At 47.4% G+C, this 27,891-nt stretch overlaps 1 protein-coding gene across 3 annotated transcripts in view; it reads left to right on the forward strand.

Moving 5' to 3' along the window:
* TEKT1 (tektin 1) overlaps nucleotides 1-27,891 on the forward strand; it is a 73,631-nt gene that overhangs the window by 16,362 nt on the left and 29,378 nt on the right. Inside the window, exons 1-2 of one of the 3 annotated variants that reach the window (XM_073565715.1) lie at nucleotides 21,515-21,847; nucleotides 25,279-25,494. In XM_073565715.1, coding sequence (XP_073421816.1) covers nucleotides 25,305-25,494 — 190 coding nt within the window. In that variant the 5' untranslated portion in view covers nucleotides 21,515-21,847; nucleotides 25,279-25,304. Of the gene's footprint in view, nucleotides 1-21,514; nucleotides 21,848-25,278; nucleotides 25,495-27,891 lie in introns of those variants that run through there. The other 2 variants (XM_073565713.1, XM_073565714.1) reach the window with 2 other exon arrangements.

Genomic DNA, 27,891 nt, shown 5'->3' on the forward strand with positions numbered 1-27,891 from the left:
TAATACAGCCAAGCATGGTATATAGCCCCCCCAGAATGGTATAAAACGGCCCAGCATGGTATAATACAGCCCAGCATGTTATATAGCCCCCCAGAATGGTATAATACAGCCCAGCATGGTATAATACAGCCCAGCATGGTATATAGCCCCCCAGAATGGTATAATACAGCACAGCACGGTATAATACAGCCCAGCATGGTATATAGCCCCCCCAGAATGGTATAATACGGCCCAGCATGGTATATAGCCCCCCCAGCATGGTATGATACAGCCCAGCATGGTATGGTATAATACGGCCCAGCATGGTATAATACAGCCCAGCATGGTATATAGCCCCCCAAGAATGGTATAATACTGTTAGGAACGGCGGAACGCACTAAATAAAAATAATAATAAAGTGCGTTTGCCGCTCGGGGTCCACCGTGCAGTAGGTGATATAACCGCTGCTAAGTGGTGGCAGGAGCAATATGGAGGAAATGCGCACAGGGTTAAACGTCACTCAGGTGCGCAGAGTAATCTCAGTTAATTCACAGAGATGCCAAATAAGTACAAACACAAAAGACTGAGCCTGTTGAGGTCACAGTACTCAGTAAAAACGCACACACGGTATCAGGTCACAGGAGTAGCCCAAGACGGCGGCACTACGTCCGTCTAGACCTACCGTGTGCGGAGCGTCGCAACTGCGGACGCAAAGGGGCTACTACTGCAGCGCGGCGTGGACACTGCCACTAAACGACAAGGCTAAGACGCAAGCGCAATGTCAGACGCTAGCAGCTGTGGATGTTGCAGCAGAAGAGCGCTGGCGCTGATTCTAACTCAGTCCCTAACCACATACGTAATATCAGAGGGAAGGGGGTTTTTAACCCCTTACCTACAATTGACGTAATATTCCGTCCATGTGACCATGGACCTAATTACCATGGACGGAATATTACGTCATCGCGATCAGCGGCGCCCACGTGGTGAGCGCCGCTGACCGCGGCCGAGTGTCAGCTAATTATCATAGCTGACACCCGGCACAATGTGTCAGGGGCGGTCACGGACCGCCCCCGACACGTTAACCCCTTGTACACCGCGATCAAACGCGATCGCGGTGTACCGGGGGTTAAAGGGAAGCATCGGCAGGGAGGGGGCTCCCTCCGTGCTTCCCTGAGCCCCCCACAGCAGCGCAATGCGGGGGGCTCTTTCCCTACAGGCCCCCGGATCCAAGATGGCGACGGGGGCCTGCAGGGAGCTGACTTCCTCACTGCCTGCAAAGCGCAGGCATGAGGAAGTCTGCAGCAGTGCCTGTGACAGATCGCTGATCTGTCACAGTGATCTGTGATGTGACAGATCAGCGATCTGTCACAGGACAGTGATGTCCCACCTGGGACAAGGTAATAAAGTAAAAAAAAAAAAAAAAAAAAGTGTTAAAAATAATTTAAAAAAAATCGCTAAATAAATTAGTAAAAAAAAAATTTTCCCCAATAAATCCATTTTTTCAAAATAAAAAAAACAAAAACAATAAAAGTACACATATTTGGTATCGCCGCGTCCGTAATGACCTGCCCTATAAAACTGTCCCATTAGTTAACCCCTTTAGCGAACCCCTTAAAAAATAAAAATAAAAAACGAAGCAAAAAATAATGATTTATTATCATACCACCGAACAAAAAGTGCAATAACGCGCGATCAAAAAGACGCATATAAATATCCATGGTACCGCTGAAAACGTCATCTTGTCCCGCAAAAAACGAGCCACCATACAGCATCATCCGCAAAAAGATAAAAAAGTTATAGCTCGCAGAATAAAGCGATACAAAAATAATTATTTTTTATATAAAATTGTTTTCATTGCAAAAAACCGACAAAACATAAAAAAATGACCTAAATGAGGTATCGCTGTAACCGTACTGACCCGAAGAATAAAAACGCGTTATCAATTTTACCGCACGCGGAACGGTGTAAACGCACCCCCCAAAAGAAATTCATGAAACGCTGGTTTTTGTTCATTCTGCGTCCCAAAAATCGGAATAAAAAGCGATCAAAAAATGTCACGTGCCCGAAAATGGTACCAATAAAAACGTCAACTCGTCCCGCAAAAAATAAGACCTCACATGACTCGGTGGGTCAAAATACGGAAAAATTATAGCTCACAATATGTGGTGATGCAAAAACTATTTTTACAATAAAAAGCGTCTTTTAGCGTGCGACAGCCGCCAAACATAAAAACCGCCATAAATCGTAAATCAAACCCCCCGTTATCACCCCCTTAGTTAGGGAAAAATAATAAAACTAAAAGAAAATGTATTTATTTCCATTTTCCCGCTAGGGTTAGGGCTAGGGTTAGGGCTAGGGTTAGGGCTAGGGCTCAGATTAGGGTTAGGGGTGTGTTGAGGTTAGGGTTGGAGTTATAATTGGGGGTTTCCACTGTTTGGGCACATCAGGGGCTCTCCAAAGGCAACATGGCGTCTGATCTCAATTCCAGCCAATTCTGCGTTGAAAAAGTCAAATGGTGCTCCTTCCCTTCCAAGCTCTGCCATGCGCCCAAACAGTGTTTTACCCCCACTTGTAGGGTATCAGCCTACTCAGGACAAATTACAAAACAACTTTTGGGGTCCAATTTCTCCTGTTACCCTTAGGAAAATAAAAAATTGGGGGCAAAAATATAATTTTGCGGAAAAAAATGTTTTTTTTATTTTCACGCCCAGGCTTTATAAACTTCTGTGAAGCACTTGGGGGTTTAAAGTGCTCTCCACACATCTAGATAAGCTCCGTGGGGGGGTCTAGTTTCCAAAATGGGGTCACTTGTGGGGAGCTTCAATAGTTTAGGTACATCAGGGGCTCTCCAAACGCACATGACACCCGCATACCAATCCATCAAAGTCTGCATTCCAAAACGTCACTACTTCCCTTCCGAGCCCCGACGTGTGCCCATACAGTAGTTTTCTCCCACATATGAGGTATCAGCGTACTCAGGACAAATTGGACAACAACTTTTGGGGTCCAATTTCTCCTGTTACCCTTGGGAAAATAAAAAAAATGGGGACTAAAAGATGATGTTTGTTGAAAAAATACGATATTTTTATTTTCACGCCCGGTCGTTATAAACTTCTGTGAAGCACTGGGGGGTTCAAAGTGCTCACCACACATCTAGATAAGTTCATTAGGGGGTCTAGTTTCCAAAATGGGGTCACTTGTGGGGGGTTTCCACTGTTTAGGTACATCAGGGGCTCTCGAAACGCACATGACACCCGCAGACCAATCCATCAAAGTCTGCATTCCAAAACATCACTACTTCCCTTCCGAGCCCCGACGTGTGCCCATACAGTAGTTTTCTCCCACATATGAGGTATCAGCGTACTCAGGACAAATTGGACAACTTTTGGGGTCCAATTTCTCCTGTTACCCTTGGGAAAATAAAAAAATGGGGACTAAAAGATCATGTTTGTGGAAAAAATATGATTTTTTTATTTTCACGCCCGGACGTTATAAACTTCAGTGAAGCACTGGGGGGTTCAAAGTGCTCACCACACATCTAGATAAGTTCCTTGGGGGGTCTAGTTTCCAAAATGGTGTCATTTGTGGGGGGTTTCTACTGTTTTGGTACATCAGGGGCTTTCCTAACGCGATCTCAATTCCAGCCAAAAACGTCAAATGGCGCTGCTTCCCTTCCGAGCTCTGCTATGCGCCCAAATAGTCATTTACACCCACATATGGGGTATCAGCGTACTCAGGACAAATTGCACAATAACTTTTAGGGTCCTGTTACCCTTGGAAAAATAAAAATTGGGGGTGAAAAGATCATTTTGTGGAAAAAAATATGATTTTTTAATTGTACCCCTGTACGTTATAAACTTCTGTGAAGCCCTTGTGGGTTCAAAGTTCTCACCACATATCTAGATAAGTTCCTTGGGGGGTCTAGTTTCCAAAATAGGGTCACTTGGGGGGTTTCCACTGTTTAGGTACATCAGGGGCTCTCCAAACGCGACATGGCGTCCGATCTGAATTCCAGTCAATTTTGCATTGAAAAAGTCAAACGGCGCTCCTTCCCTACTGAGGTCTGCCATGCGCCGAAACAGTGGTTCCCCCCCACATATCAGGTATCAGCGTACTCAGGACAAATTGCACAATAACTTTTGCAGTCCAATTTCTCCTGTTACTCTTGGTAAAATGAAGAAAATTGAACCTGAAGTATTTTTTTTGTGAAAAAAAGTTAAATGTTCATTTTTTTTTAATATTCAAAAAATTCCTGTGATGCACCTAAAGGGTTAATAAACTTCTTGAATGTGGTTTTAAGCACCTTAAGGGGTGCAGTTTTTAGAATGGTGTCACTTTTGGGTATTTTCTATCATATAGACCCCTCAAAGTGGCTTCAAATGTGAAGTGGTCCCTAAAAATAAAATGGTGTTGCAAAAATGAGAAATCGCTGGTCAATTTTTAACCCTTATAACTTCCTAACAAAAAAAAATTTTGGTTCCAAAATTGTGCTGATGTAAAGTAAACATGTGGGAAATGTTATGTATTAAGTTTTTTGTGTGCCGTATCGCTGTGATTTAAGGGCATAAAAATTCAAAGTTGGAAAATTGCGAAATTTTCAAAATTTTCGCCAAATTTCCGTTTTTTTCACAAATAAACGCAAGTTATTTGAATGTAATTTTACCACTAACATGAAGTACAATATGTCACGAGAAAACAATGTCAGAATCACCGGGATCCATGAAAGCGTTCCAGAGTTATGACCTCATAAAGGTACAGTGGTCAGAATTGTAAAAATTGGCCCGGGAGTTAACGTGCAAACCACCCTTGGTAGTGAAGGGGTTAATGAGTCATTCACCAGAATCATACATCCGTCCTCATACACACAGCAGCAAGTAAGTCTATACTACCGCATGGCGGAACAGCCATGCGCGCCTTTTATAGCAGCCGGGACCAAGCTTCCAGGTCTCTGAGATGGACCAATGAGATCTGGAGCGGGACCTGAGCACATGACTCCTGATCTCCAATGGGAGATCGTCCCATGAGCATGCTCAGTAGGAGGACAGAAGGACTTAAGGTACTGTCACACTTAGCGATGTACCAGCGATCCCGACCAGTGATATGACGCGGTCAGGATCGCTGGTGCATCGCTAAGTGGTCGCTAGTGAGCTGCCACACAGGCAGATCTCACTAGCGACATCGCTGGGGTCGGGGGTCGCTACTTACCTGTCACACCAGGCGATCCTGCGTCCTCCCGCCCGGCTCCATGCATCGCTCGTCGTCACAGCAGGAAGCGCCGCAGGAAGCTGACGACAAGAAACAGTCCAGGACGTTCTCGCGCGATCAGCGATAACCAGCGGGGGAGCGGGTTGTAGGTAAGTATCAGACATAGCGATATCGCTAGCAATATTGCTATAACGTCACAAAAACCAGTGACGTTATAGCGATATTGCTAGCGATATCGCTTAGTGTGACAGGCCCTTTAGCCTCAGGAGAGATTTGCTGCATGGCAATCTCCTCTGCAATCTCCTCTGTAGTAAACAACAGGAGACTGCAGAATGTGAGGGTCTGGATCCCTGCGAAGTAAACGCAGAAATCAGACGCCTAACATTACCCCCCCTCCTCCTTGAGCCTTCTTATCCACCAACTTGTGCCCATCAGAGATATAGGCCTCAAACTCGTCCGAAGGCAAGTCTGATGTCCCGGTAGGGGAAAGGGAGACCCGGGACAAATGGAAGGCATCAGGGGAGGCAAGATCACCAGGTTTGAGAAGGGACCCGTGATAGACAACGGGAGCAGAAGTTAACCCCTTACCTACAATGGACGTAATATTCCGTCCATGTGACCCTGGACCTAATTGCCATGGACGGAATATTACGTCCCAGCGATCAGCGGCGCCCACGTGGTAAGCGCCGCTGATCGCGGCCGGGTGTCAGCTGATTATCACAGCTGACACCCGGCACAATGTGTCAGGGGCGGTCACAGACCGCCCCCGACACGTTAACCCCTTGTACACCGCGATCAAACGCGATCGCGGTGTACCGGGGGTTAAAGGGAAGCATCGGCAGGGAGGGGGCTCCCTCCTTGCTTCCCTGAGCCCGACACGGCAGCGCAATGTGCAGCGCTGCTGCGGGGGTCTCTTTCCCTACAGGCCCCCGGATCCAAGATGGTGACGGGGGCCTGTAGGGAGCTGACTTCCTCACTGCCTGCAAAGCGCAGGCATGAGGAAGTCTGCAGAACTGCCTGTGACAGATTGCTGATCTGTCACAGTGACCTGTGATGTGACAGATCAGCGATCTGTCACAGGACAGTGATGTCCCACCTGGGACAAGGTAATAAAGTAAAAAATAAAAAAAAAAGTGTTAAAAATAATTTTTAAAAAATCGCTAAATAAATTAGTAAAAGAAAAAAAAAATATTCCCCAATAAATCCATTTTTTCAAAATAAAAAAAACAAAAAACAATAAAAGTACACATTTTTGGTATCGCCGCGTCCGTAGCGACCCGCCCTATAAAACTGTCCCATTAGTTAACCCCTTTAGCGAACCCCTTAAAAGATAAAAATAAAAAACGAAGCAAAAAATAATGATTTATTATCATACCACCGAACAAAAAGTGCAATAATGCGCGATCAAAAAGACGCATATAAATATCCATGGTACCACTGAAAACGTCATCTTGTCCCGCAAAAAACGAACCACCATACAGCATCATCCGCAAAAAAATAAAAAAGTTATAGCTTGCAGAATAAAGCGATACAAAAATAATTATTTTTTATATAAAATTGTTTTCATTGCAAAAAACTGACAAAACATAAAAAAAGACCTAAATGAGGTATCGCTGCAACCGTACCGACCCGAAGAATAAAACCGCCTTATCAATTTTACCGCACGCGGAACGGTGTAAACGCACCCCCCCAAAAGAAATTCATGAAACGCTGGTTTTTGTTCATTCTGCGTCCCAAAAATTGGAATAAAAAGCGATCAAAAAGTCACATGCCCGAAAATGGTACCAATGAAAACGTCAAGTCGTCCCGCAAAAAATAAGACCTCACATGACTCGGTGGGTCAAAATACGGAAAAATTATAGCTCACAATATGTGGTGATGCAAAAACTATTTTTACAATAAAAGCGTCTTTTAGCGTGCGACAGCCGCCAAACATAAAAACCGCCATAAATAGTAAATCAAACCCCCCGTTATCACCCCCTTAGTTAGGGAAAAATAATAAAACTAAAAGAAAATGTATTTATTTCCATTTTCCCATTAGGGTTAGGGCTAGGGTTAGGGTTAGGGCTAGGGTTAGGGCTAGGGTTAGGGCTAGGGCTCAGATTAGGGTTAGGGGTGTGTTGGGGTTAGGGTTGGAGTTATAATTGGGGGGTTTCCACTGTTTGGGCACATCAGGTGCTCTCCAAAGGCAACATGGCGTCTGATCTCAATTCCAGCCAATTCTGCGTTGGAAAAAGTCAAATGGTGCTCCTTCCCTTCCAAGCTCTGACATGCGCCCAAACAGTGGTTTACCCCCACATATGGGGTTTTGGCCTACTCAGGACAAATTACAAAACAACTTTTGGGGTCCAATTTCTCCTGTTACCCTTAGGAAAATAAAAAAATTGGGGGCAAAAATATTTTTGCACAAAAATGATTTTTTTATTTTCATGCCCAGGCGTTATAAACTTCTGTGAAGCACTTGGGGGTTCAAAGTGCTCACCACACATCTAGATAAGTTCCGTGGGGGGTCTAGTTTCCAAAATGGGGTCACTTGTGGGGAGTTTCAATAGTTTAGGTACATCAGGGGCTCTCCAAAGGCAACATGACACCCGCAGACCATTCCATCAAAGTCTGCATTCCAAAACGTCACTACTTCCCTTCCGAGCCCCGACGTGTCCCCATACAGTAGTTTTCTCCCACATATGGGGTGTCAGCGTACTCAGGACAAATTGGACAACGACTTTTGGGGTCCAATTTCTCCTGTTACCCTTGGGAAAATTAAAAAAATGGGGACTAAAAGATGATTTTTGTGGAAAAAATACGATTTTTTTATTTTCACTCCCGGGCGTTATAAACTTCTGTGAAGCACTGGGGGGTTCAAAGTGCTCACCACATATCTAGATAAGTTCCTTGGGGGGTCTAGTTTCCAAAATGGGGTCACTTGTAGGGGGTTTCCACTGTTTAGGTACATCAGGGGCTCTCCAAACGCGACATGGCGTCCGATCTGAATTCCAGCCAATTTTGCATTGAAAAAGTCAAACGGCGCTCCTTCCCTACTGAGGTCTGCCATGCGCCGAAACAGTGGTTCCCCCCCACATATCAGGTATCGGCGTACTCAGGACAAATTGCACAATAACTTTTGCAGTCCAATTTCTCCTGTTACCCTTGGTAAAATAAAGAAAATTGAACCTGAAGTATTTTTTTTGTGAAAAAAAGTTAGATGTTCATTTTTTTTTTAAATGTTCAAAAAAATTCCTGTGACGCACCTAAAGGGTTAATAAACTTCTTGAATGTGGTTTTGAGCACCTTAAGGGGTGCAGTTTTTAGAATGGTGTCACTTTTGGGTATTTTCTATCATATAGACCCCTCAAAGTGGCTTCAAATGTGATGTGGTCCCTAAAAATAAAATGGTGTTGCAAAAATGAGAAATCGCTGGTCAATTTTTAACCCTTATAACTTCCTAACAAAAAAAAATTTTGGTTCCAAAATTGTGCTGATGTAAAGTAAACATGTGGGAAATGTTATTTATTAAGTTTTTTGTGTGCCATATTGCTGTGATTTAAGGGCATAAAAATTCAAAGTTAGAAAATTGCGAAATTTTCAAAATTTTTGCCAAATTTCCGTTTTTTTCACAAATAAACGCAAGTTATTTGAATGCAATTTTACCACTAACATGAAGTACAATATGTCACGAGAAAACAATGTCAGAATCACTGGGATCCATGGAAGCGTTTCAGAGTTATGACCTCATAAAGGGACAGTGGTCAGAATTGTAAAAATTGGCCCGGGAGTTAACGTGCAAACCACCCTTGGTAGTGAAGGGGTTAAAGTGGAACACCACCGTGTGTCAGCAGGCGTCTCCACCCTTTGTTTAAGGAGGCTATTCCGAGAACAAAAGGCGCAGGCCCGAATATATTTTTTTAACATCCCGATCCCTGTGCGGCCACCAGTAACATAGTAACATAGTAATTAAGGTTGAAGGGAGACTTTAAGTCCATCTAGTTCAACCCATATCCTATCCTAACTTGCCCTAACATGTTGATCCAGAGGAAGGCAAAAAAAACCCCATGTGGCAAACAGTAAGCTTCACATTGGGGAAAAAAATTCCTTCCCGACTCCACATACGGCAATCAGACTAGCTCCCTGGATCAACGCAACACTAAGGAAACTAGTGTATATACCCTGTAATATTATACTTTTCAAGAAAGGCATCCAGTCCCCTCTTAAATTTTAGTAGGGAATCACTCATTACAACATCATATGGCAGAGAGTTCCATAGTCTCACTGCTCGTACAGTAAAGAATCCGCGTCTGTGATTATGCTTAAACCTTCTTTCCTCCAGACATAGAGGATGCCCCTTGTCCCCGTCTCAGGTCTAAGAGTAAAAAGATCATTAGAAAGGTCTTGGTATTGTCCCCGCATATATTTATACATTGTAATAAGATCACCCCTAAGCCTTCGATTCGCCAAACTAAATAACCCCAAGTGTAATAACCTGTCTTGGTATTGCAGACCCCCCAGTTCCCTAATAACCTTGGTCGCTCTTCTCTGCACCCGCTCCAGTTCAGCTATGTCTTTCTTATACACCGGAGACCAGAACTGTACACAGTATTCTAAGTGTGGTCGCACTAGTGACTTATATAGAGGTAAAATTATGTTCTCCTCATGAGCATCTATGCCTCTTTTAATGCATCCCATTATTTTATTTGCCTTTGCAGCAGCTGCCTGACACTGGCCGCTAAATGTGAGTTTGTCGTCCACCCATACACCCAGGTCTTTTTCAGTGACTGTTTTGCCCAGTGTTTTACAATTAAGCACATAATTATACATCTTGTTCGTTCTACCCAAGTGCATGACCTTACATTTATCCCCATTAAAGCTCATTTGCCATTTATCAGCCCAAGCTTCTAGTTTACATAAATCCTCCTGTAATATAAAATTGTCCTCCTCTGTATTGATTACCCTGCAGAGTTTAGTGTCATCTGCAAATATTGAAATTCTACTCTCTATGCCCCTTACAAGGTCATTAATCAATGTTAAAAAGAAGCGGGCCCAAAACTGACCCCTGTGGTACCCCACTGCTAACTGTGACCCAGTCCGAGTGTGCTCCATTAATAACCACCCTTTGTTTCCTATCCCTGAGCCAGCTCTTAACCCACCTACACATATTTTCCCCTATCCCCATTGTTCTCATTTTATGTATCAACCTTTTGTGTGGCACCGTATCAAAAGCTTTTGAAAAGTCCATGTACACCACGTCCACTGCATTCCCTTGGTCCAGTCCGGAACTTACCTCTTCATAAAAGCTTATCAGATTAGTCTGACAGGAACGGTCCCTTGTAAATCCATGTTGATATTGGGTCATAAGTTTATTCTTCTCCAGATACTCCAGTATAGTATCTCTTAGAAAACCCTCCAGGATTTTACCCACAGTTGAAGTTAAACTCACTGGCCTATAATTTCCAAGTTCAGTTTTTGTCCCCTTTTTGAATATTGGCACCACATTTGCTATACGCCAGTCCTGTGGTACAGACCCTGTTATTATGGAATCTTTAAAGATTAAAAATAATGGTCTATCTATGACTGTGCTTAATTCCTTCAGTACTCGGGGGTGTATCCCATCCGGGCCCGGGGGATTTGTCAATTTTAGTGATTTTTAGACGCCGCCGTACTTCCTGCTGGGTTAAGCAGGTGACATTTAATGGACAATTTTTATCCCTGATCATGTTATCCGTCATGGGATTTTCTTGTGTAAACACTGTCGAAAAAAAGTCATTTAGCATATTGGCTTTTTCCTCATCCTCCTCCACCATTTCACCCAGACTATTTTTAAGGGGGCCAACATTATCATTTTTTAGCTTCTTACTATTTATATAGTTAAAGAATATTTTGGGATTATTTTTACTTTCTCTGGCAATGAGTCTCTCTGTCTCAATCTTTGCTGTTTTGATTTGCTTTTTACAGAATTTATTTAATTTTCTGTATTTATTTAATGCCTCATCACTACCTACTTGCTTTAATTCTCTAAATGCTTTATTTTTATCTCTTATTGCACCCCTTACAGCTCTATTTAGCCATAGTGGTTTCCTCCTATTTCTCGCATGTTTATTCCCATACAGTATATATTGTGCACAGGTCCTATTCAGGATGCTAATAAACGTCTCCCATTTTCTTTGTGTATTTTTATGTCTCAGGATATCGTCCCAGTTAATTGCACCAAGATCATCTCTCATCCGTTGGAAATTTGCCTTCCTGAAGTTTAGTGTCCTTGTAACCCCTCTACTGCACATTTTATTAAAGGATACATGAAAACTTATTATTTTGTGACCACTATTACCCAAGTGACCCCCAACCCTTACATTTGATATGCGGTCTGGCCTGTTGGATAATATTAGGTCTAGCAGTGCCCCCCCTCTTGTTGGGTCCTGAACCAGTTGTGAAAGGTAATTGTCTCTCATAGTTGTCAAAAACCTATTACCTTTGCTGGAACTGCAGGTTTCGGTTCCCCAATGTATTTCAGGGTAGTTGAAGTCCCCATAATAATGACTTCTCCTTGAGTCGCAGCTTCATCTATTTGCTTTATAAGGATATTCTCTGTTGCTTCGATTATTTTTGGAGACTTATAACAAACCCCTATCAGTAATTTATTATTTTTCCCCCCTCCCCTTATCTCTACCCACAGGGACTCTACATTTTCATTAGATTCATATATATTATCATGAAGGATGGGTTTTAAGGATGATTTTACATATAAACACACGCCTCCCCCTCGTTTATTAGTACGGTCATTTCTGAACAGACTATAGCCCTGTACATTAACAGCCCAGTCATGGCTCTCGTCCAGCCATGTCTCAGATATCCCCACCATGTCATAATTATGCTCCAACAACATTAACTCCAATTCCTCCATCTTGTTGGCGAGGCTTCTGGCATTAGTATACATGCACTTTATGTATCTCTCTGTACCTCTATTCTTTCTTAAATTATTAACTGTTCTAACCCCACCCCCAATTTCATTATTTGTGCCCCGGTCTCTAGCTGCACTGTCTTCCCCTCCTATAAAAGGAATACCCTCCCCCCCCGTCCCTAGTTTAAACACTCCTCCAACCTTCTAGCCATTTTCTCCCCCAGCACAGCTGTACCCTCCCCATTGAGGTGCAACCCGTCCCTAGCGTAGAGCCTGTAGCCAACTGAGAAGTCGGCCCAGTTCTGCAGGAACCCAAACCCCTCCTTCCTACACCAATTCCTGAGCCACTTATTAACCTCCCTAATCTCCCGTTGCCTCTCTGGCGTGGCACGTGGTACAGGAAGTATTTCCGAAAATACCACCTTGGAGGTCCTTGCTTTAAGCTTACAGCTTAATTCCCTGAAATCATCTTTAAGGACCTTCCACCTACCTCTAACTTTGTCATTTGTGCCAATGTGCACCATGACCGCTGGATCCTCACCAGCCCCTCCCAGTAATCTGTCAACCCGATCAGCGATGTGTCGGACTCGAGCGCCAGGTAGGCAGCACACCGTTCGACGATCCCTGTCTTTGTGACAGATTGCCTTATCTGTTCCCCTAATAATTGAGTCTCCCACTACCAGAACCTGTCTGGCCTGCCCTGCTCTCCTATTTCCCCCCTTACTGGAGCAGACACTCATCCGGCTTTCAGAGGACATGCCTTGCTGCAGCAGTGCTACTCCTGCACTAACACTCCCCTCATCTGCCAACTTAGCAAACTTATTGGGGTGTGCCAGATCAGGACTAGCCTCCCTGGTGCTCTTCCCTCTACCCCGCCTTCTGTCACCCAGCTAGCTGCTTCATTGTCCTGCAGCTCCAACCTAGCATCCCCCCCTCATCTATCCCATTGAGCGTTTGCTCAGTGAGCAGAAGACTCCTTTCCATATTGTCTATGGATCTCAGTGTTGCCAGCTGCACATTTAGATCCAGAATCTGGGCTTCCAAATGCACAACGTGCTCACATCTCGCACAGCAGTATGCACCCTCGACCGGCTGTTCAAGGATTTCATACATGCGGCAAGACATGCACTGGATGGCATTGGCAATAGTGGAGCACATCCTAATGGGGATTGCAAAAGACAATACGATAAGCAAAAATAAATAAAAAGTATTAATAAAATATAACAGCAATTCAGTAATACCTCCTTTGGAAACTCCCTGAATCCAAAGTCACTGAATCTCAAGTCACACACTTACCACAGTTCGCACTTACGCTCAGGTCACACTCAGCTCGTTCACACTCGCTCAGGCAGAAGATTTAAAAGATTTTTTTTTTTTTTCCCCTTTTACCAGCACACCACCTTGCTGCTCAATGCACTTCCAAAAGGAGTTAAGCCCCAACCAGCTGCCCCTTATAAACCCTTAATTACTGTATGAACTCCCACCCTTAATTAACCCCTTGTGAATATAGTTACACCTCAAGATTTAAATGCAATATAGTTAACCCTTAAAAACACATAGTAAAATAAGAGATTAAAGATTAGAGAGAAAAAAAAAAAATAGGCTAAACAAGCCCCCAAGCCCCCCAAAAATTGGACAGGTAGAAAGCACTCAGCAACCTACAATTCAGCAACTCACACAGGTATTTGTTATAGGTTTTCCAAACACCTCCTCACTGAATCTCAAGTCACACACTTACCACAGTTCACACTTACGCTCAGGTCACACTCAGCTCGTTCACACTCGCTCAGGCAGAAGATTTAAAAGATTTTTTTTTTTTTTTTTCCCCTTTTACCAGCACACCACCTTGCTGCTCAATGCACTTCCAAAAGACCCTGCCAGGAGTTTTGTGGTCTGCATATAGCCACAGTGACCACCCCTCCTGGACGCGTGTGCCCATGCGAGAACCTTCGGCCGAAGGCGGGGAGGAACAAGGGTCTTGCCCGGCGGCACACTCTTGTTCTGAGAAACAGCATGTTGACAAATATAACCGCAACTGGAGTCTTGTGCCGGACGCGCCTGGAGAACGGCATGAGGCACCTCCATGGGCTCTGGGGGTGGAACCTCTGGAAGTTTCAGAGGCTCAAAAAATTGGGAGCCGAGGTAACCTTCTGTTTGGATTGAGCACGCTCCATACCGCGCTCCGAAAAACGGAGGTTAACGCGGGTGGAAATGGCAATCAGCTCTTCCAAACTTGCAGGAACCTCTCTGGTAGAGAGAGCATCTTTAACATGCTCTACCAAACTTCTCCAAAACACAGGGATGAGGGCTTTATCGGACCACTCCAGCTCGGAAGCCAGTGTCCGAAAACGGACGGCATACTGACTAACCGAGAGAGAACCCTGAGTCAAAGCAAGAAGCTGAAGAGAGGTGTCGTGCATGACCCGTGGACCGAGGAAGACCTGCTTAATAGCTGTTAGAAACTGAGCAGCAGTCTGAACCTCTGGGTCACCACACTCCCATAATGGCGTAGCCCACTCCAACGCCTTGCCCGACAGAAGGGAAACAATAAACCCCACCTTAGCCCGTTCCATAGGGAATCGCGCAGCCAGTAACTCCAGCTGAATGGAGCACTGGCTGATAAAACCCCTACAGGAGGCGCCATCGCCAGAAAATTTATCGGGCAACGGGAGGCGGGTAACTGTCGGCGCGAGGGAGGACGTGGACATACGGGAAACCGCGTCTGTGATTGCCTTTACAGCAGCTTCGGTGGATTGTGCAGCTGAGAGAGCCCTCTCTAGAGTGGCCAACCGGCCCTCAAGCTGCCGAATACAGTGTAACAGTTGCTGCTGTTCTGCCATCACTAGCCAGACCCTGGCGCTAGTATAATGTTAGGAACGGCGGAACGCACTAAATAAAAATAATAAAGTGCGTTCGCCACTCGGGGTCCACCATGCAGTAGGTGATATAACCGCTGCTAAGTGGTGGCAGGAGCAATATGGCGGAAATGCGCACAGGGTTAAACGTCACTCAGGTGCGCAGAGTAATCTCAGTTAATTCACAGAGATGCCAAATAAGTACAAACACAAAAGACTGAGCCTGTTGAGGTCACAGTACTCAGTAAAAACGCACACACGGTATCAGGTCACAGGAGTAGCCCAAGACAGCGGCACTACATCCGTCTAGACCTACCGTGTGCGGAGCGTCGCAACTGCGGACGCAAAGGGGCTACTACTGCAGCGCGGCGTGGACACTGCCACTAAACGACAAGGCTAAGATGCAAGTGCAATGTCGGACGCTAGCAGCTGTGGATGTTGCAGCAGAGGAGCGCTGGCGCTGATTCTAACTCAGTCCCTAACCACATACGTAATATCAGAGGGAAGGGGTTTTTTAATGAGTCATTCACCAGAATCATACATCCGTCCTCATACACACAGCAGCAAGTAAGTCTATACTAGCGCATGGCGGAACAGCCAAGCGCCTTTTATAGCAGCCGGGACCTTCCGCAAGCTTCCAGATCTCTGAGATGGACCAATGAGATCTGGAGCCGGACCTGAGCACACGACTTCCGATCTCCAATGGGAGATCGTCCCATGAGCATGCTCAGTAGGAGGACAGAAGGACTTAGCCTCAGGAGAGATTTGCTGCAAGGCAATCTCTGCAATCTCCTCTGTAGTAGATGAACAGCAGGAGACTGCAGAATGTGAGGATCTGGATCCCTGCGGAGTAAACGCAGAAATCCGATGCCTAACATACAGCCCAGCATGGTATAATACAGCCCAGCATGGTATATAGCCTCCCAGAATGGTATAATACAGTCCAGCATGGTGTATAGCCTCCCAGAATGGTATAATACAGCCCAGCATGGTATATAGCCCCCCAGCATGGTATAATACAGCCCAGCATGATATATAGTCCCCCCCAGAGTGGCCTCACAGTCCAGTACTCACACTGATTTAAAAAGCCCCATAGTGGCTGTGTGATGTGCCGCTGGCTGGGGGCCCCTGGAGGAGCGGGGGCTCTAGGCATCTGCCTGGTCTCCCTGCCCATAACGCCAGCCCTGACCAAATGTTACATCAAAGGCTCAAATAACCGCTGCAGCTGATCACTGCTTCTACCACCTACATCTGCAGACGCATGGAGCTCAATGATTGGCTCCAGCCAGGGGTGTCACAATAATAGGTGCAGGGGTTGCAATCGTACCTGGCCCTAAAGCTTAGGTGCCCAAAATGTTCTTTGTCCCATTCCTGTTGGTTCATTTGCATTGAGGCCCTCAAACTTCAAGTTATACCACTGTCTGCAGCAGTGATGTAAGGCCTGTTTCACACATCAGTTTGTCTTGTCAGTCAAAATCCGCCAAAACAGCGGAAAGCGGATCCGCAGGCGGACTGATAGGAGCGGGTGCCACCGGATGAGAGAGAGATCCGCACAGCAAAAAAGTTACAGGCTCCGTTCGGTGATCTCAGCGGACGCCAAAGTTCTCGCGGATCCGCACAAATTCGGACGATCATCAGTCAAAATCTGCCGACAATGCAAGTCAATGGGGAAAAAACGGATCCGCAAACAAAAATGGCTGATCCGTTTTTTTTTGCAAAACGGCGGATTTTGACTGGTCACAAACGGATGTGTGAAACAGGCCTAACCTGTCAATGTCACTATGCAGCCAAAACATGCTGATGCGGGGGAGAGTGAGAACTATCTGTGGTTTTATGTTGCAGCTATTGTTTGGGGTCCACTATTGCAGTTTATATTAATGTGTATCAGGGCCCGACTGTCCATCTGGCAAATGGATGGAAGGGCCTGTCTGGTCATGGGCCGCCTTGTGTGCTACGTTGTTAACAGAATCTGTGTTCTAAAGACTCCCACACTGTTAGTTGTGATGGAGCACAAAGGCGCTGACTCAATCACTTACCCCAGCAGGCCACGGGTATCATTAGAAATATTGATCTTGTAATAAATCTTGCTTTCCTCCATCCAGGGTAATATTAGTAATAAATACCATCTGGTGCTTGGGGACGGAGACAACATGGGCCTGTGTGATTTTAACTGCCAGGGCTGAATTTCAGCCCCAGTCCTTACCCGATGTGTATATGTAGTTATGACAACAGAGGAACATCTAGACTCGCTGATTGCAGTTAGCTACATTAATTGTCTTATCCCAGGCTGACGCTGCTATGTGTCTCCTACATGCTTTACACTGCAGCACTAAGTGTTCAGAGTGGCTACTGTGCACCGCAAGTCGTCTCATTTCCCACTATTGTGGGCATGAGGAACGTAATTGAGCTTTAATAAGGTGGGATCTTTAAGAATTTATTGTTATCAGGGGTCACACTGGCGTATGTGCTCTCGTGCAAGAGAATCTGATGTCGAATGACATCCGAGTGCAGTCAGATGTTTCACACACACCCATAGACTTGCATGAGTGCGAGCCATCCATATTCTGGAACCTCTTGCCGGATGATGTAACTTTTTTCTCATGTCAAGTGTGCATGAGAAAAAAAAATCGCAGATGTGCACTGTCCCATAGTATAACTGGGCTGAATGCTATCCAATAAAACATCACATAGCCCTCGCCTGAGGTATGAGCGAACCCTCAGGGTTACGGTGAACATTTAAAGGGTTGTCTTGTGCTGTTCACTTCCACAGGCAGGTGACATCATCGATGGAGGAACCCCTTTAACAAGTATGAACCGATCCTAAAACTTGAATAAAAAAACAAATCTGAACTGAGAAAAGTAAGTTAATGTGTATGCACAATGTAAGTGCATATTAACACATGACCATTAACCAGAGAAAACAAAAAGCAAAAAACACAAATATCCTGAACTAAAAATTAAAAAATGTACTGCAAATAATGCATAAAGGTAATAATAATAATAAGGGTATTTAGTAAACATAATTTTGATCAAAATAATGTACAAGCCATCCCGCCACGTCACGGCAACCCTTGTGGGACAGTCCCTACTCTAGTATTTAAAACCTTTATTTTGATCAAAATTATGTTTACTAAATACCCTTATTATTATTATTACCTTTATGCATTATTTGCAGTACATTTTTTAATTTTTAGTTCAGGATATTTGTGTTTTTTGCTTTTTGTTTTTTCGATCCTAAAACTTGTAGTTAGTGGACAGCTCGGCTTGGCCTTTTTGGACCGTTCGTCCCTGAATCCATAATAGAACACCTGTGTCCCTTGTATACAATCGGAGGCACATGGAGGTACAGTACAGGCCCATAGGTTTCTACAGCCATCGTATTCCTATGTGCATGATGCCTTAGGCCTGGTTCACATTCCGTTATGGCAGTCCATTTAACGGATTGCGCTACAAAGCGGCATTAACGCGATGCAACGCAACCGTTAACGCACCCATAGACTGCCATAACCGAGCGCATTGCTAACGCATGTCATAATCGGCATGCCCTAGCGATGTGCCGTCATTCTGTGATGGACCCTTGGACACGGTCTGCAGCGTTCGAGGGTCCGTCATGGCTAGAGTAGATGGAGCAGCTGCGCTAACGCGATCGCATAAACGTGATCAAAAGAAGACTAGCGTTAGCGCAGTCCGTTTAACGCATCTGTTATACGGACTGCCATATCGCTATGTGAACGTGGCCTAAATGAGCTCCATTCCGTTTCTGGCAGCTATGGGGGAGCCATATATTTGCCATCTCTCCAAGACAGTCTGTAAGGCTTCAAATAAATAAAAATGGGGGGAGACATCCTGGAAGAGATGAAAAGCCTTGATGTCTAAACTTATAAAAAGGGGCAAAGAAATGGGGCTCAGAGGGGCTGTAAAGGGGGCATGGTTAGGTAAATTGTTCCCACTGCACCCTGTGACCCCCAGAAGTTATACAGGTTGGACAGTGTGCATTTTAGAGACCGTGAATATTCCCCATGTTGCACAATTTTTATTTTGTCACCCCATGTTCCTCAAGCAATGGGATGAAGCTGAATGGGAGGAGACACAGATTAGATATTAGAAAAAACTTTTTGACAGTTAGAGTGATCAATGAGTGGAACAGGCTGCCACGAGAAGTGGTGAGTTCTCCTTCAATGGAAGTCTTCAAACAGAGGCTGGACAGACATCTAACTGGGATGATTTAGCGAATCCTGCTTTGAGCAGGGGGTTGGACCAGATGGCCCAGGAGGTCCCTTCCAACTCTACGATTCTATGATTCTATGATTCTATCCGTAGGTGATGGGTGTGCACTGATCCCCTGGGGTCTCCCTCAGTGCTGCCATCTCCCTGGGGTCTCCCTCGGTGCGGCCATCTCCCTGGGGTCTCACACGGTGCGGCCATCTCCCTGGGGTCTCACACGGTGCGGCCATCTCCTTGGGGTCTCCCTCGGTGCGGCCATCTCCCTGGGGTCTCACACGGTGCGGCCATCTCCCTGGGGTCTCACACGGTGCGGCCATCTCCCTGGGGTCTCACACGGTGCGGCCATCTCCCTGGGGTCTCACACGGTGCGGCCATCTCCCTGGGGTCTCACACGGTGCGGCCATCTCCCTGGGGTCTCACACGGTGCGGCCATCCCCCCAGGGGTCTCCCTCAGTGCGGCCATCTCCCTGGGGTCTCACACGGTGCGGCCATCTCCCCAGGGGTCTCACACAGTGCGGCCATCCCCCCAGGGGTCTCCCTCGGTGCGGCCATCTCCCTGGGGTCTCACACGGTGCGGCCATCTCCCTGGGGTCTCCCACGGTGCGGCCATCTCCCTGGGGTCTCCCACGGTGCGGCCATCTCCCTGGGGTCTCCCACGGTGCTGCCATCTCCCTGGGGTCTCACACGGTGCGGCCATCCCCCCAGGGGTCTCCCTCAGTGCGGCCATCTCCCTGGGGTCTCACACGGTGCGGCCATCTCCCCAGGGGTCTCACACAGTGCGGCCATCCCCCCAGGGGTCTCCCTCGGTGCGGCCATCTCCCTGGGGTCTCACACGGTGCGGCCATCTCCCTGGGGTCTCCCACGGTGCGGCCATCTCCCTGGGGTCTCCCACGGTGCGGCCATCTCCCTGGGGTCTCCCACGGTGCTGCCATCTCCCTGGGGTCTCACACGGTGCGGCCATCCCCCCAGGGGTCTCCCTCAGTGCGGCCATCTCCCTGGGGTCTCACACGGTGCGGCCATCTCCCCAGGGGTCTCACACGGTGCGGCCATCCCCCCAGGGGTCTCCCTCGGTGCGGCCATCTCCCTGGGGTCTCCCTCGGTGCGGCCATCTCCCCGGGGTCTCCCTCGGTGCGGCCATCTCCCCGGGGTCTCACACGGTGCGGCCATCTCCCTGGGGTCTCCCTCAGTGCGGCCATCTCCCTGGGGTCTCACATGGTGCGGCCATCTCCCTGGGGTCTCCCTCAGTGCGGCCATCCCCCCAGGGGTCTCCCTCGGTGCGGCCATCTCCCTGGGGTCTCCCTCGGTGCGGCCATCTCCCTGGGGTCTCCCTCGGTGCGGCCATCTCCCTGGGGTCTCACACGGTGCAGCCATCTCCCTGGGGTCTCCCTCAGTGCGGCCATCTCCCTGGGGTCTCCCTCGGTGCGGCCATCTCCCTGGAGTCTCCCTCGGTGCGGCCATCTCCCTGGGGTCTCCCTCGGTGCGGCCATCTCCCTGGGGTCTCCCTCGGTGCGGCCATCTCCCTGGGGTCTCCCTCGGTGCGGCCATCTCCCTGGGGTCTCCCTCGGTGCGGCCATCTCCCTGGGGTCTCCCTCGGTGCGGCCATCTCCCTGGGGTCTCACACGGTGCGGCCATCCCCCCAGGGGTCTCCCTCGGTGCGGCCATCTCCCTGGGGACTCACACGGTGCGGCCATCTCCCTGGGGTCTCCCTCAGTGCGGCCATCTCCCTGGGGTCTCACACGGTGCGGCCATCTCCCAGGGGTCTCCCTCAGTGCGGCCACCTCCCTGGGGTCTCCCTCAGGGCGGCCATCTCCCTGGGGTCTCCCTCGGTGCGGCCATCTCCCTGGGGTCTCCCTCGGTGCGGCCATCTCCCTGGGGTCTCGCACGGTGCGGCCATCTCCCTGGGGTCTCGCACGGTGCGGCCACCTCCCTGGGGTCTCGCACGGTGCGGCCACCTCCCTGGGGTCTCGCACGGTGCGGCCAACTCCCTGGGGTCTCGCACGGTGCGGCCACCTCCCTGGGGTCTCGCACGGTGCGGCCACCTCCCTGGGGTCTCGCACGGTGCGGCCACCTCCCTGGGGTCTCGCACGGTGCGGCCACCTCCCTGGGGTCTCGCACGGTGCGGCCACCTCCCTGGGGTCTCGCACGGTGCGGCCACCTCCCTGGGGTCTCGCACGGTGCGGCCAACTCCCTGGGGTCTCGCACGGTGCGGCCATCTCCCTGGGGTCTCGCACGGTGCGGCCACCTCCCTGGGGTCTCGCACGGTGCGGCCATCTCCCTGGGGTCTCACACGGTGCGGCCATCCCCCCAGGGGTCTCACACGGTGCGGCCATCCCCCCAGGGGTCTCACACGGTGAGGCCATCCCCCCAGGGGTCTCCCTCGGTGCGGCCATCCCCCCTGGGCCTCCTAGGATGCAGTCATCCCCCGGGGGTCTCGCACGGTGCAGCCAGCCCCCTGTGCTCTGCTCCTCGTCCTTTGCTGCACTGTCCCCGCACCGATAACACGCAAGGCAGTCGGACTCCATTCACCGACCGCGATCTGTGCACAGTGCAGGATCACTGCAGATGGGGGAGGGGAGGCCGCGCCCGTGTTGTCATGGAGACGCGTCCTTCCTGCTTCCATGGTAACCGCCTTGTGTTGCCGCAGATGAGCGGTTGAGATCGGCGCAGGAATCCTCACCACCGACCTCCGCACCAGGTATCCTGCCTGCTGTTTTGGGTAGAAAAGGTTTTGCTGCTGAAGAACCTCTTGAGTAAAAAATATATCTTTAGGGCTCTGTTAGCTGAATGGAGAGTAAGAGGGTCATTTTGGCTTTTGCTGGGTGGTTCCATGTAAACTGTTATAGACTCTGTTATTCCATAGAAAGGTACACGGTAAAATAATAAAGTGTACCACGCGGTCCTGCAATGAGACCCTACAGGTGAGGTGTCCCACGGGGTGACACGCGAGGCTACTAATGTGACCCGAAGAGCGGCTGATTGTGAAGTCCAGAAAAGAAAGTTCCCTACCCCAGATAAAGGGATGGGAGCGGCTTATGGGGGCACCTGGGGCCGCAGTTTCTTCTATCTGGTCTTCAAGCCTGCCCTTCATCATTGAATCATCAGGGATGGACAAGCAGCAGTGACTCTGCTTTATCTTAGTCTGATTTTCTGTGTGTGATCAGACCCTCCCTATGTGTTGTCATATTCTCGTCACGTTCTCCATGTCTATTCTACATTACCTGTAATGCTGTTACTACTATGTACTAAATATTACATTTGTTCCTGTCAATTTTCTGTATCTGTAATATATCTGATCCTTTATTTCTGCTTCTGCACCATAAAGTTTATTTGGTTTTAAAAGAAAAAGTTCTCTACCCTGATCTAGGGTCCTAGTAGTCAGCCCCCCATTTTCAAACCCAAACAAAATAGTATGGAAAGATGACTTTCTAAGCTCATCTATTCCTCCATCAAGCACCCTGTTGGTTACCTCCATGCTTGTGTGATAACGTGCCTACCCTACGCAGTATGGATGTCCGTCCCGTCCTTGGCTGCTAGCATTATATGTCATTGGCAGGAGGTGATTTATGCGCGGCGCTGTACATGTATTTCAACCGAGCCAAAAGGGATTTGACTGTGATTGACAGCCACTCTCCAACACTAATGGGTGGAATCTGAGAATCCTCTGATCCTGGCTGTTTACCCCAACGCCATGATCAGAGCTGATCGCAAAGCGGGGGCTAAAGCTGAAAGAAAAAGTGGAAAAAATGAAAAATACATTACAGAGGCGGTCTGCATCAGCCCTGTGCACTGTAAAACGAGTGGCCAAGCGTATCCTCAACCTCTGCTCCGTTCAAGCTTCTGCTGCTCTAGAGACTATAGGGGCTCCAGTTTGGGGGAATGATATTTCTTGGGGAGAAAAAAATTGACTTAATCCTAAATCAATGTTTTTGCCTATGTAAGGCTAGGTTCACATTTGCGGATGGCCAAGCTGCGGAGGTCTGCGGACTTCCTCCAGAAGCTCCGCCCACTGCCACACCTCCTCCGTGAAGCTCCGCCTATGTCTGCATACTTCTGCATGCGGCCTACGTACCCTATCTTTAACATTGGGTACGTAGGTCTTGCAGATGTATGCGGATGCCTCCACATGATTTTGACGATGCGGCGACCGCATCAAATTCCAACATGTTGCATTCGCCGCTGGTCACTGCATCATCAAAACGACGCATGCAGAGGCATCCGCATACATCCGCACGACCTGCGTACCCAATGTTAAAGATAGTGTATGCAGGCCGCATGCAGAAGTATGCGGACGTAGGCGGAGCTGACCGGAGGAGGTGCGGCAGTGGGCGGAGCTTCACAGAGGAAGTCCGCAGCCCTCCGCAGCTCTGAGGAACGCTGGCCTAAAGGTACTGTCACACTTAGCGATGCACCAGCGATCCCGACCAGCAATATGACGCGGTCAGGATCGCTGGTGCATCACTAAGTGGTCGCTAGTGAGCTGCCACACAGGCAGATCTCACTAGCGACATCGCAGGGGACGGGGGTCGCTACTTACCTGTCACACCAGGCGATCCTGCGTCCTCCCGCTCGCGTCCACGCATCGCTCGTCGTCACAGCAGGAAGCGCCGCAGGAAGCTGAAGACGAGAAACAGTCCAGGACGTTCTCGCGCGATCAGCGATAACCAGCGGGGGAGCCGGTCGTAGGTAAGTATCAGACACAGCGATATCGCTAGCAATATCGCTTTAACGTCACAAGTTATAGCGATATTGCTAGCGATATCTCTTAGTGTGACATGCCCTTAAGGGAGACAAACATAAAGGGGGTTTTCCAGAATTTTTGCCACCACTCTGGCACCCCCATAAGTTTCTTCTGATCACTGCATCCAATCCCTGGCCTCAGTGGAGGTCGCTGTATGTATAGCACAAGCAGGGCCGCCATCAGGGCATTACTGCCCTGACTGGCGTATGGGGCCCGCATCGGGCCCGGTCTCCTCTGGTCACCGGGCCCCTACCGGTAGGTAAACCGGGCCCTCGGCGCTGCCGCAGCTAAACGCTATTGACAATGCGGGCCCACTGGCCCGCACGTCAATAGTTAACACAAGATTGCCGAGGCCAGTGATTAGCCGCAGCGGTCACATGTATGTATGCTTCATGATCATTGCAGCAAAATATCTAAACACTTTTGGACTCTATAATGAGAGCAACCAGAATCCTATACCCATAGAAGAAAAATATCAGTTGATTGAATTCCACCCGCCTGATCCTTATGACCCTCCATCGGGCACAGTTGGGTGGCTCCCATTTAGATTAGATAGTCGGCCAATTCAACCGCCTCCACCAACACCAATCCTGTAATCACCAAAAAAGCACTAGAGCTTCGCCTTTGACAACGAAAGCTGGCCATACACATTAGATGGCTGCCGGTGGAAAGTTCCTGTGTTCTGTATGTTAGGCCGGGGTCACACTTGTGAGTGCAATGCGAGAAACTCGTGCATCAATACCCGCACTGCCGCCGGCACTCGGACCGGAGCGTTCAGCTGTATAAAAATGCATAAATACATGCAGTCGAACACTCCGGTCTCGAGTGCCGGCAGCAGTGCCGGGTATTGATGCGAGTTTCTCGCATTTCTCTAGCAAGTGTGACCCCAGCCTTAGAAGAATCATCTCCCTGGATCGACCCAACAAATCCTTACCTTCCCAGAAGTAACTTGACAAGGGGCTGTGAGGTGTCCCATACACATTAGGTGGTCGGCCGATCCCGGCAGGTTCAGACTTTTATCTAATGTGTATGGGGCCTATAGATTATTGTGTAAAAGAAAACAACAAAAGAAGAATGTATTTTCCCTATTAGTTTTTGTGTATTCTTCCTTATATAAAGCTCACAAAATCCTGAGATAGTGGTAGATTAGACATTGATCTCCTAAGTGTAGAAGATCCATTCCTCTCCTTACAGCATAGGTAGGATGATAAATGCTCTAGGTATTGCATTAGTAAAGTGACCCTCCCGCCGGTGCATACTGTGTGATACAATTGTCTTACTCTCTATTGTGAATGGTCTTTAATCATTAATAAGTCTGAGGACAAGCCTAGCACCGCCATCTCCCCATTACCCAGATACCTTCATCATAGGTTCTCTTTTCTTTCCAGTCCCGGATTCTATACTTCAGCTGACGATGGCCCGGCTTGTCCAACTTCCACCTAAGTTTCTCCCTAAGGAATGGAGCCTTGCCAACCAAACCCAGTATGCTAGTGCGGAGATTCAGAGGTCAAGATCTGAAAGGCTGGTGGCCGAAAGTCAGAGACTGGTCGATGAGGTTGAAAAAACAACACAGAAAACGCAAAATGATGTCAACAAGAAACTAGGTAGGATTTGTGCAGCAGCTTCTCCTTCGGTAAAATCCATCTCCACTCTGAAATCTGCATTAACATGAAACCACGTGAAAAGTTGAGTAACTTCGCAAAAGGGTTGTCCATAGGATAAAAATGACGTTTAAAAGTTCTCAAACTGATAAAAAAAAAATTAAAGACATGTTCACAATCCCCAATTCCATTCTGATACTTAATCTTAAAAAGTAAGTTCCCACGAGTTTTTGGTGAGGTTTTGTCACTGTGTATTTTCGCTGTGCAAAAAACGCAGCTACTTAAGAATGGGATTAATAGAAATCTCATGCCCACTGTGGGGGTTTTTTGCGCAGCGTTAACTGACCCGCCGTGCGTTTTTGAAATCCGCAAGTCAATTTCTCTTGAGAGTACACTGAATGTTATGTGCGGATTTTACCCTTAGAATTGCATTAGATGTGGAAAGTCTGCATGTAAAGAAACACACATGTGCTGCAGAAATGCACCAAAACAGATGGACATCACATATGACTGTGTAAGTAAAGTTTTATAAAAGCCAAATACCAGAAAATATCAATAACAGAGCATGACCGCAAAAGAGACAGAAAAAAAGACAATAAAAATGCTTAAAAAATATTATGGAAAAAAGCGCATGTAACCTAATAGGTGCAGAAATGCTACATAAAATCTGCAACACCAAAAATTCACCAAATACTCTGTGTGAACGTAGCCTTATCACTGGTCTCTACCTCCTGGTACCTTCTTTACACAAAGGCATCTGAACCATTTTTGGGGTGTCAGAGCTCATTTTGTCACAACGGTGAATGAGTGTGAGTGTCACAGTGCCTATATGTGTGTAAATGGATATAGAGAGTCTTTGAGCTGGAGAGAGTGCATGTTACAAAGGTAACCGCAGAAAGCGTACTACGACCTTGCTCTGCAGGATGACAAGTAGTACGATAAGGTGAAGAAGGAGATTATGGCACGTTTGGGCGTCACCATGGCACTCCAAGCACAATGCGTGCACCTCTGGTGCTACCAAAGGGACAAGCCTCCCCAGTCCCAGATGTTTGATGTTACACCTGGTGCAAAAATGGCTACAGCCTGACACCTGTTCTCCAGGACAGGTGGTGGACAGATTTATTCAATCACTACTAAATTCCGTGCTAAGCTGGGTCGTCCATGGAGATCCCCAGAATGCAGATGACCTTGTGAGCTTCGTGGAAAGATACTTGGCCATAGAGAACTCCCTCTGCAATCAAAGGGAGCCTAAGGTCACATTTCTTGGAGACCCAAAAGAATCATAGAATGTTAGAGTTGGAAGGAACCTCAAGGGTCTTAGTGTCCAACCCCCTCATCAATGCAGGATTCACTAAACCATCTCATAGCTGCCTGTTCCACTCTTTGATTAACCTCACTGTCAAAAAGGGTTTTCTAATATCTACTCTGTATCTTCTCCCTTTCAGTTTCATTCCATTGCTTCTTGTGTTTCCTTGTGCAAATGAGAATAAGGGTGATCCCTTTACACTGTGACAGCCCTTCAGATATTTGTAGACTGTTATTAAGTCTCCTGTTAGTCTTTTTTGCAATCTAAACATTCCCAGATCCTTTAACCATTCCTCGTAGGACATACTTTGCAATCCGCTTACCATCCTGGTAGCTCTTCTCTGAACTTGCTCCAGTTCGTCAATGTCTTTTTTTTTTTTTAATTTGGTGCCCAGAACTGGACACAGTATTCCAAATGAGGCCTGACCAAGGAGGTGTAGAGAGGGATAATTACTTCACGTGATCTACATTCTATGCTTCTCTTAATACATCCTAGAATTATGTTTGCCCTTTTTTGCTGCTGCATTGCACTGTGGACTCATGTGCAGTCTATGAACTATTAGTATACCCAAGTCTTTTTCACAGATGCTGGTGCTTAGTTCTATTCCTCCCATTCTGCAGATGTTATTTTCGTTTTTGTTGCCCATATATAGAATCTTCCATTTTTCCATGTTAAATACCATTTTATTAGTCGCTGCCCATTGTTCAAGCTTATCTAGATCCTCCTGAATCTTTTCTCTGTCTTTTCTAGTGTTCACTATCCCTTCTAGCTTTGCATCATCTGCAATTTTGATTAGTTTACCTTCAGTTCCAATATCTAGATCATGTATCAAAATGTTGAACAACACTGGGAACAGGATAGAGCTTTGTGGTACTCCTTGAATCACTCTTCCAATAGGATGTGCAACCATTTATCACCACTCTTTGAGTACGATCACTGAGCCAGTTATGAATCCACCTAACAGTTGCCTTGTCAATCCCATACTTGATCATTTTTTTCCAATAAGGATAGTATGAGATACTTTATCAAATGCTTTGCTGAAGTCGAGATATACTATATATACCGCATTTCCGTGAGCCACCCATTCAGTGATT

This window comes from Dendrobates tinctorius, unplaced genomic scaffold, assembly GCF_039654945.1.
Source record: "Dendrobates tinctorius isolate UK_male_01 unplaced genomic scaffold, ASM3965494v1 ptg000016l, whole genome shotgun sequence".
NCBI lineage: Eukaryota > Metazoa > Chordata > Amphibia > Anura > Dendrobatidae > Dendrobates > Dendrobates tinctorius.